Source organism: Cajanus cajan, chromosome 4 (genome assembly GCF_000230855.2).
Source record: "Cajanus cajan strain Asha chromosome 4, NIPB_CcT2T_4, whole genome shotgun sequence".
Classification (NCBI taxonomy): Eukaryota; Viridiplantae; Streptophyta; class Magnoliopsida; order Fabales; family Fabaceae; genus Cajanus; species Cajanus cajan.
The window spans coordinates 18407209-18418751 of NC_138520.1; the positions used below are offsets into that span (position 1 = coordinate 18407209).

Below are 11543 nucleotides of genomic sequence, written 5' to 3' on the forward strand. Positions count from 1 at the left end.
TCTTATTTTTGATTTGGGCCTGGATCAACCTTAGTCTTGATACTAGCTTTGCTATCGTCTAATGTCTTGTTCAATTCGATTATGCTTAATCATACTTTGTCCTTCATTTTTGCCTGAACTTATTGTTATCCATCTGAAACACTAATGCACATGTTAGGAATAACAATATGTGTTATATTTGTCATATTCAAAACCTCAGTGGGAATTGCGAACGCGCTTCGTCTAACTTAACAACTTTTCACATGCCCCTCGGCTGGCTCTCATTAGGTCTCGATGATCAAGGGAATAAAGAAAGCTAAGTCCTTCAAGCTACTCTTCTATAGTTAAAGTTTGAGTTCTTAGAAGATGTCTCAAAGCTAACTTCAACGTGTAAGCTATACAGCCCCTCAGAGCTATCAATGGTATGCTCAAAAAATTTCCACATCGAATCAAGATGTTGTCGAGTCGAAACGAAGGGCATATCCAAGCAAATGAATCAACGTCTTAGCTTTCCAACTCGTCTTTCCACTTCATGGCATATTTCATTCAAATAAGAATTTTGGAGAAACTTCTCAATGAATCGGGAAAACTTCCCAAACGACCGAAAGCGTAGAAGTGAGTGATAGCCCAAACATACAATAGTGGGCAGCAGCAACGTAGCATCTTTCCTTGCCTCTAATTACAATAATCAACAAAAAGGAAGGTGTTGACAAGAACGACAGTCATGAAACTCTTTAAATGCATCCCCCAGGCAAAGAATGCATCCATAGAAGTGTGATCAATAACACCAGCATGAAAAGGGAATAAAACCATCCCAAACACTATCAAACAAGATTTTTATCGAAGCTTGACCACTTCTCTATTAGCCAAAGAAAACAAGTGATCCTCCAACATAGCAAGCTTCCAACCTTTGACTACCCCACTACCTTCCAAGGCAGACAAGTGAGTAGCCAATTTTACTGGGTTGGCTACTCTATCCATTGAAATGTGCTCACCTCAGAAAGCATAGACCTCAACTAATTTGGGCCATCTAAGCATGAAATCATACTCCTCTAGGGTAAGAACCAAATCAAGGTGAGGAAACTCAAAATACTGAAGGCTTGGGTTCCAAAAGTGAACCAAGACTTTCAAGAAGGTTGATTCGACAAATATCTTTAGCAAATCGAGAACCCGACCATAGCATCTCTCAAAGTCAACGCGGGCTTCTCTAGATATCAAGGCATAGATATTGTCTATCTTAGGCATAGTATATTTTAAGACATTCACCTTTTTCAATTGTCCTGGTATGTTGCTACTATGTTCTTCCATGATCTAAAAAGAATAAAATGAATGATATATTAATGATCTAGTATAAAGATGCATGCAACTGTTTTTATTTGTTGGCCTTTATCACGTTTTCATCCTCTAATATGATGCCTGATAAATTTTTGCTTTATTCGGGAAAAAAAATTTGGTCATGGTTTTTCTATGATAAATAAAAACTACCAAAATGATGGCATATGATGATGACACTAGGCATACAAGAGGGTATGAATGATGACTAAAATAAAACTATGTTTTATCACATTCCAATTCACTCCACAGAATACAAACATGCACACAAAGCATACAGACAACAATTCAACATACACCCACGAACAGTCACGTTCTTTCCATAGGTAGATGTCCCTGTAGAAAAGTGCATATTCTTAGGTAGGTTCTAACTATTCTCACCAGTCCAAGGCCCCCAAGGTGCCCCCATTATAGGATCTTAGCCTCTTTGACATCATCAATTGGCAGATGTCGGTGGTCTATCCAAGTATTGGACCGCGGTAACCAGTTATCACTCAAGGAGATAATTTCCAACAATGACCTATGGGCAGCGAAGACCCATCTACAGTCGGTCATACGTTATCCATTCCCTAAAGATTACCACTCATGCCCCCCCAGGTATAGTAAGAATTATTGTGTGCAAGGGTTATGTACAATTTGTATTTCACAGAGTGCAGAAATGTAACAAAGAATAGTTATTTGCAAACAATGGAAGAGGTAAAAAAATTAAATTAAAACTTATTTTTAATAAATTTGTCACTAAATGGGTCTGACCCTCTTAGCTTCTCCCTAGTTAAACTGCCATCTGTCAAGACTAGATTCCATAAAGAACATACATTGTGACTTATCATGTTTCTTCTTAGGGAAGGTTCTATGTGAATCGATCGTTAGACCCTAAAAATCTCACTAGCTTCAGAATGCCCAATAACTGGACTAAACCTCCACTGGTCGTTTACGAAAAAGTGTTTCATGTTCGTGGAGTTGCTACCGATATTTTACTCAAAACATCAAAAAAAAAGTTTTCAAAAATTCAACTTAGGCTTGCATAGCCAGAGTTGGATTCAGAGGTCGGTTGCATGTAGAGAAGGTGTTAGACATCCTATAGTGCCTAAAATTAGTACCCTATGACAAAATTATTAACAAACTAATATTTTAATTTATATTTTTATCCCTATTTATTCAAATAAAAGTGATTAAACAATTTCATTATGCAAACAATTCTAAACATGTATTCAAAAGCAGTAAAGAAAGCACTAAATAAGAATTTATAGAAAAGAAACCTCTGAGGCTATACTTTCATAAATTTTAAACTTGAGGACGCTTTTTGGCAGTCATTTGGCACTTTACAACAATTCCTCTCAAACACTCAAGGAAACTTTTAACTAGAAAATATCTTGAAATACTTGTAAAGGCTAAAGGATTTCTTAACCGAAAAGTTTCAAAACCCTATTTTGAATTAGTCTAAAAGGAGTTAGAGAGAGGGAAAGAAGTGTAGTATTCCCCTTGCCAAGGGGTTACTTATATAACCATGTAGGAGGAAAAATCATTCAAGAATTATTAGATGTGGGACTTAGTCCTTTGAGTTTTTTTAAATGTGGGACTAAATCCACCAAAAATAAATTTTTAAGGTGTTGTACGGGGTCTCTAGAGAACTCATTAGTTGTTGGATCGTGCTGGTTTTTTGATGGTATCTTCTCGAGACATTGATCTTTAGTTTCAACAGTGGGATCATTGAAATTGGTTTTATAATGAGTGGTGCCATGAGAGAAAAAATGTTGTCCAAAATAAGATCGTCACGCACAAACCAGTGATGATTTTAACCCCTTAGAGAATTTATTAACCGTTGGATCAAGCTAAATTTTTTATGATAGCCTTCTGAGATATTTTTCTTCTATCTCAATGGTCGGATTAGGAAAATCTATTCTAAGGTATGAGATAACCTCTTCCTTATTCATCTTGGACATTTATTGAGCTATAGAGGAATCTTCCTCAAAGTCTTCTATGGTCACTCCTCTATAGCTTAGGAGCTTCCAAGTCTTTATTTTTTGTGCCCCAGACAAAAACTAGTGTCTATAAGATTGCTTGAGATTTCTTGGAAAACTCATCTTCTTTGTGAAGCATGTCAAAATGGGAAACAAATTAAAAACATATTTTAAAGCTAAGAAAATTGTTTCCATTTCTAGACCTCTAAAGTTGTTACATGTAGATTTGTTTGGTCCAACCAGGACACTTAGTTTGGAAGGTAAAAAGCAAGGATTTGTCATTGTAGATAACAATTCTAAATATACTTGCATATACTTCCTAGGCAACAAACATGAGTCATTTAAATTCTTTGAAATATTTTTCCAGTGTTTTCAAAATGAAAAAGGGTTTTGCATTGCAGCCATCAGAAGTGATCATGAAACTAAGTTTGAAAATTTATATTTTAAAACTTTTTGTGAAGAATATGGCATCTCTCACAACTTCTCTTCATCGATAACACTTCAACAAAACGGGATAGTTGAAAGAAAGAATCAAACTTTACAAGAAATAGTAAGAACACTTCTTTGCCAAAACACTTCTGACAAATTTGTAGATTGAAGAAGATTAGACGAAGAAGCCAAAGACTACCAATCAGACAATGGACTCTCCTAAAGGTCAAATAAGCTAGTCAGACGAAGCCACCAGACCTCATAGAGACTAGAAGTTCATCAACTATCATCCTCAAGATGAAATCTTAGGTGATAAAATTGAAGGCATCAAGACAAGGCCTGCCCTTAGAGATAATGCTTCATATGCTTTGGTGTCTGAAATATAATTAAAGAACATAGATGAATCATTGGGAAACAATGAATAAATTATTTTTATGGAAGAAGAGTTCCATCAATTTGAAAAGAATGACATCTGGACCCTAGTCCCAAAGCCAAAACACCAAAGCATCATTGGAATAAGATGGGTGCTCAAAAATAAGTTGGACGAGTAAGGTAAAGTGGTCAAAAATAAGACTAGATTGGTAAGGCTACAATCAGTAAGAAGGTATTGCTTTCATTAAAAAAATTTCTCTAGTTGCTAGACTTGAAGTAATTAGGATTATGTTAGCATTTGTTGCTCACAAAACATAAAACTTTTTCAAATGGATGTAAATAGTGCATTTTAAAATGGAATCATTGAGGAGAAAGTTTATGTTAAGCAAGCAACAGGTTTTGAATACCCTGATTTTAAAGAACATGTATTCAAAATCAAAAAGGCTTTTTTTGGTCTGAAACAAGCTCTTAGAGTTTGATATGAAAGACTAAGTAATTTTCTATTCAGTAATGGTTTTATGAGGGGCAAAGTTGACGCAACCCTATTTAGAAAAGAGTCTAGAACAAATTTCATTGTAATTCAAATTTATGTTGATGACATAATCGTTGGTGCTACTAATGAATCTCTATGTGAGGATTTCTTTAAGTTGATGCATACAAAATTTGAAATGACCATGATGACTGAGTTGAAGTTCTTCTTGGGACAGAGGCACTCTCATTCATCAATAGAAATATACCAGAGAACTTCTTTAGAAGTTTAGGATAAATGATTGCAAATCAATGCTTACACCCATGCATCCGTCTGTAGGTCTGTGAAAATTCGAATCAAGTAAACTAGTTGATCAAACAATTTATAGAGGTATGATTAGATTCTTATTCTACTTGACCACAAGTAGACTTGACATCATGTTCAATATGTGTCTCTATGCTAGATTTCAATATGATCCAAGAGAGTCTCATCTAAAGGTTGTTAAACATATATTTAAATATCTTGCAAGTTCTACTAACATCTATCTATTTTATGAGAAAAATAATAATTTTATGTTAGCATGATTTTGTGATGCAAACTATACTAGAGATAAGATTGAAAGGAAGAGTATAAGTGGAGGTTGTCACTTCTTGGGAAACTGCCTTATCTCATAGGCAAACAAGAAACATAACTCCATAGTTCTTTCAACTGTAGAAGTAGAATATATCTCAACAACTGGATGTTGCTTATATCTCTTATGGGTCAAGTATCAATTAAAAGATCATTCTAGTCTTGAAAACAATATACTTGTATTCTATGATAATACCAATGTAATTAATATGTCTAAAAATCTCATACAACATTCTAAAACAAAGTATATTGAAATAAGATATCATTTCATTCATGATTATAATCAAAAAGGGATTTTGACATAAAATTTATTGACATTGATCACCAATGCACTGATATTTTTACAAAGGCTTTAGTTGAAAAACGTTTTAGATTCATTAGAGACCATATGTATTTAAAATGTACTTCAAACTAAACATCAAATGTGTCATCTTACTACATATCTTCTTATCATACATTGTATTTCATTTGACTCGCATCATCTTATGTCTACGTGTTATCTCATTAATCTAATTTCATATATGTACACTAGGCTGATTGACCTAAATGGGGCACTTCTCCTAATTATTTACCTAAATGGGGTTGTTTTCAAGTTATTTACACCTTTGGGGTTCTTTACAACAGTGTCGCTATGGCCCATAGCGACACTAGTGCCACGTGTCCTTTTTCTTAATTTTTAGAAGCCATGAACGCCATATTGTAAAAGTCGTCACAGCCGGTAGCGTCCCCAACAAAGTCGCTATAGCCTATAACGACACAATACGGCTGCAATAAAGTCGCTATAGGCTACAGTTCCACCAAGTAAATTTTTTTAAAAAAATAAAATTTACTTACAATTTTTGTATATAACATTTTTGAACAAATGTAATTAATTATAAATTTTATGTATAGTGTATAGTAAAAATATAATTTTAAAAACAATATATATTTTTATTAACACAAATTATTTATATAAATAGAAAATACCATTTAAAAAATAAAGAAAAACGAAGTCGCTATGGCCTGTAGCGCCACAACCTCGCTACAGGCCATAGCGACTCTAATATTAAAAAAAATTTCAAAATATAAAATATAAATTAATAAATAAACTAAGTGAAGGTAAAAAAATGTTAAAATAACGCAGAAGAGAAATGATAAAATCAAAGAAAAATTATTTGCAAGAAAAAATTGTAAAATAATATGAAATAAATAAAATTTAAAAAAAAAATTATGTCGTTATGGCCTATAGCGCCACAAGGTTGCTATAGGCCATAGCGACTCTACTATTCTAAAAAAAAACAAATTTTAAAAAACATAAAATATAAACAAAAAAAATATAGTTTTAAAAATTTATTAGAATAACACAGAACAAAAATCATAAAATTGAAAAAAAAATAATTTGCAAGAAAAAATTGTAAAATAAAAATGAACTAAATAAATTAGAAAAAAAAATAAAGAAAATGCTACGTTGCTATGGCCTAATTAACAAAGAAAATGGTACAGGCCATAGCGACTCTTATATTCTAAAAAAAAACAAATTTTAAAAAATAGAATATATTAATAAACTTAAGTTAAAAAAATATTAAAATAAGACAAAAGAAAAATAAAAGAATTGTAAAAAAAATAATTAGCAAGAAAAAATGGTTAAAAACAAGGATTAAATTAAATAAATTAAATATAAAATAAAACCAATGTCGTTATGGCCAATAGCTCTACTAAGTTATAACAACACCTTCCTTTCCCAGGTGAAATATATGCAGGCAACAGATGCAGCCAATAGAATGGTGCCACCTGTCATTATAACTGTAAAAAAAAAATTACCCTATATATATAACCCATTTACCCAACGAATGGTCCCCCCTCCCAGAAATCTTCAGGTAATTTTTCGTTTCCAGTTTTTAGTTTCAGTTTTAAATTTTTGTATAATTGTTATTATTTAGTTTATTTTGTTTATAACGTTTATATATTTATAATATTACAGGTTATTGCTGTGTTATTCTATTATCTGCAGGTAATTTTTTTTGTATTTTTTATTTTTGATTTTCTGCAATTATTTTAAAGTAGTTATGGGGTATATCATTTTATTTAATGAATTTAATAAGTAATTTAATTTAATTTCTAAGTTTTTTAATTTTTTCTGTGCAATTTAGTTATATTTATATTTTATTTTAGGGTTGTTAATGTTATATTCGAATGTTTTATATCAGTTTATTTAAAAAATTTAAAGTTTAAAAAATTTTGTTTATTTTAATATTTAAATGATAATTGTTATTATTTTAGAATTATAAAATTATATTTGCTTTATAATGGTAAGTATTTTTATAAAAATAAATTATGTAATCTGTTCCAGTTAAATTTAATTATTTAAAATTAATCATTAAAAAATAGGATATAAAATTGGATATAAATTTAATTGTTAAAATAATTTAGTTGATAAAGTTATATTTCGTAAAAAAAATCGTAAATAAATTTAAGAAAATTAATTTTATAATTTATGTAAGTTGAATTTAATTTATTTATAATTTTTATTATTTAGTTTATTTTGTTTATAACGTTTTTATATTTATAATATTTCAGGTTATTGTTGTGTTATTGTAATATCTTCAGGTAATTTTTATTGACGTGATTTTTATTTTTTATTTTCTGCAATTATTTAAAGTCACTATGGACTATATCATTTTATTTAATTAATTTAATAAGTAATTTAATTTTGTTTTTAAATCTTAAATTTTATTCTTTGCATTTTAGTTATAATTATATTTTATTTTAGGGTTGTTAGTGTTATAAAATTATATTTGTTTAAAAATCGTAAGTCTTTTTATAAAAATAATTTATATAATCTGTGGCAATTAAATTTAATTAATTAAAAATAATCATAAAAAATGGATATAAAATTGGATTTAAACTTGATTGTTAAAATAATTAACTTTATAAAGTTATATTTCCTAAAAAATGGTAAATAAATTTAATTGTTAAAATAATGTAGTTTTATTTTTGTTAGTGTTATATTCAAATTTTTTTATATGAGTTTATTTATAATTTTTAATGTTTTAAAAATATTGTTAACATAGTAATTATTTCTTAAAAAATCGTATAAAAAATTAAGAACTAATGTGTTTATATTTGTTATAGATGACATCATCTTCTACAGCTATGCGTGTGACATGTGGACCCATTGAGGATGATTTATTGACATTGCAAAATATATATGTTTCACAACATGTTTAGAATAGAGAAGATGATAGGAGATTAATAGCACGACGTGCTGCTCCAACGCGCAATGAAATTGAGAGAGTTCCACATCAAATAGTTCCGTTATTAGAGCAAGCAGGATTTGGATGGATTGCTCGTTTGAGTTATATCAAAGTTAGTCCTGATTTGTTAACTGCTTTGGTAGAACGATGGAGACCAGAAACACACATATTTCACATGTCATTTGGAGAATGCACAATTACTCTTCAAGATGTTGGTATGCTTGTTGGTCTTCTAGTTGACAGTGAACTAGTGTTAACTCGAGGCAGTGCTAATATATTGGGATTAGGTACTAAAATAACTTTACTTTAAGTTAATTTTTTTGTTATACTAATTGTTTTTTATAATATTATTAATCAGTAAATAATTTGTTTTATTTTATGCAGCAGCTCATGATTTTTTAGGGGTTGTTCCACCTCAGTCAGAAATTAAAGGACATCGGGTTAAGTTATCTTGGTTGGCAACAAACTTTAATGACATTGCAGATGACATAAACGATCTACATCAGTTGCTTCCTTATGCTAGAGCTTGGATACTACGTTTTCTAGGAGGACTTCTTGTTCCTGATAGATCTTCAAGCTATGTCTCATTAAGGTGGTTGGCGTTTTTAGGTGAATTTCAAACTATTAAGACATATGCATGGGGTGCAGCTGTGCTTGGATGTTTGTATCCCAATTTATGCACCTCTACTGATTACAAGTATCCAATCCTCATTACTCGGAGGGATTAAGTCTTCATTTTCGATTGGTTCCCACGGACCAGAGTACGCTTTTAAAACATAATCACTGGTATAAACAGGATCTATAAACTGGAAATCAATGCTAACAACACCACATGCAGCTATAACATGAGAACAAGGATAATGAAATGTTGTAAACTTTCCACATTGAGAGTATCGTTCCTTTAAATTTACTACCCATTTCTTCCCTCCTGCTTGTGTTATTGGATCAAATGCCTCTTCAACCTCAAATTTTGAAGATTGAATGTCATATCTACAAACTTGGTGGGAACAAGCCTCTTCTTGATTTTTTTGCAAGGTTTCAACCAACTTTGAAACGAAAACTTTTCCAGATGAAACATCGGCTAAAGCGCGACTACCACGATTACTAAAATACTCAGCGCACCTGGTATACGTCGACCGAACTAATGCAGTTATAGGGAGATTTCTACAATCCTTTAAAACATTGTTAACACATTCAGACAAATTTGTTGTCATGTGACCATATCTTCGACCATCTGCATCATATGCCATGCTCCATTTGTCTTTTGATATCCCTCATATCCACCTTTCAACATCAGGGCTAGATTCACAAAACTTTTGCAAATTGCGATAAAAAATGTGTTTACACGGTGTATACCCTGCATACAAATTATAAATAATGCACAATAAAAATTTTGAAATGATTCAAAAATTTAAAATAAAAATATGTACCTAACTTCACAAGCTTTTGTTTTAGTTTCACATCCTTGAATCGAGTATTAAAATTACTTGCAATGTGCCTAATGCAGTACTTGTGATATGCATTTGGCGGTCTCCAACCAAGTGCCTCATTGTCAATGGCCGATTTAATGCTACGATGTCGATCAGATATTAAACATATTCCTTCTTTATTTGTAACATGTAAACGCAAATGAGACAAGAACCACAACCACGCAAGTAATGTTTCTCCTTCAACCACAGCAAATGCAAGAGCAAGAACGTTGTTATTACCATCTTGTGTTGTAGCAATCAGCAATGTACCTCGGTACTTGCCATATAGATGAGTGCCATCAACTTGTATCAAGGGTTTACAAAAATTAAAGGCATCACAACACGGCTTGAATGTCCAAAATAATCTGTGAAATTGACGGTAACCACGATCACAACGATTACCAACAAAAAACTCATCATGACACAGATCATAAAATGACACTGGAGCAATTTCTTTCATGTATTGGAGCTATCGAGGTAAATAAGCATACGATTCTTCCCAATCTCCAAAAATGTTAACAATTGTTTTTTGTTTCGCCATCCAAGCCTTTCTATAAGATATTTTAAACCCAGTTTGAGATGTTATTCTCTCTTGGATAAGGCTAATCTTGATTGCTAGATCTTGGTTAACCATTCCTACATATTAAATATTAGAAACGAGTAAGATAAATTATTATTAATATAAACTATAAACTTTGCAGAACTTACCTTGTATAAATGATGCAATTAACTCAGAATCTAACTTAGCATGATCTTGTGACAAAGACATGTTCAAACACGTATGACGTCCACCCCACTGAGTCACTTTCCACTTATCATATTTCTTTGACTCAATGGCTCTCATGTACCATCCACATCCATCATGTGCATTTGGACATCTAACAACCCACTTGGTCTTTTTCGACTCAACCACATAAAAACTTTGATGCATTCTCATTGCATTTTGCTTTACTGCATTTTTAACCGCATCTTTATTCTCAAACTCCAACCCCACATATAAATCTTGGCCAATTGACCAAGTATTACGCAGATCCATCCCTGGGATATCTTCTTCATCTAGATGATTCCAATTGATGTTAGTGTAGTGGGGTAAATTACCCCAAAATTGACTTCCACCTATTTTAATAATAATGAATTTAGTAATTTCAATAAAATCAATTTCAACAATTTATTTTAAACAAATAACAAATTATTGACAAATTTAATTTTCAGATGTTACCTTCAGTAGATGGATAAATTGAAATTGGTTCAACCATTGGACTATAACAATAACATCCGGCTCCACCTCATTATCAGATGGTTCACAACCATCAATTTCATCTTCATTGGATTCATCAATGCTTTCACATGATAATGAAACATGATAGTCTTCATCTGCTTCGTCATCTTCATCTTCGTCTCTTGTGATCAAAGGTGATCGTTCAATTGACAAATTTTCTAATGAAAAAGTTGAAGATTCTTGCATACCTATTTCAGCATATAATTTCATTATTGGCATCACATTCTGGCTCTGAAATGCTTCTATCATGCATTGTACATCATCATCATCACTCAATTCCAATGAAGAATATATGTTGTTATCATCTTGTGAAACTAAATATATGTAACTTACAGATAATATCACTTGATTTGACTTAAGACCAAATTTTGTTGTGAATCCTTCTCTTTA

At 31.4% G+C, this 11543-nt stretch overlaps 1 protein-coding gene across 1 annotated transcript; it reads right to left on the reverse strand.

Moving 5' to 3' along the window:
- Window positions 1-9679: 9679 nt before the first annotated feature.
- On the reverse strand, window positions 9680-10910 carry LOC145957214 (uncharacterized). The gene is made up of 4 exons (XM_083073433.1): window positions 10583-10910; window positions 10366-10510; window positions 9893-10239; window positions 9680-9762 (listed from the first exon to the last, which is right to left on the reverse strand). Exons 1-4 carry the CDS (start codon window positions 10908-10910, stop codon window positions 9680-9682), a joined length of 903 nt encoding a protein of 300 aa, XP_082929559.1.
- Window positions 10911-11543: the final 633 nt, after the last annotated feature.

Excerpts from the sequence above, each read along its gene's own strand:
- LOC145957214 (XM_083073433.1), bottom strand. The coding sequence starts at position 10,910 with ATGGATCTGCGTAATACTTGGTCAATTGGCCAAGATTTATATGTGGGG. Across the intron at positions 10,511-10,582 it reads AATTGCATCATTTATACAAG|GAATGGTTAACCAAGATCTA; the intron begins GTAAGTTCTGCA and ends TTTAATATGTAG. Across the intron at positions 10,240-10,365 it reads TTTGGAGATTGGGAAGAATC|ATTATTTTGGACATTCAAGC; the intron begins GTATGCTTATTT and ends TCAATTTCACAG.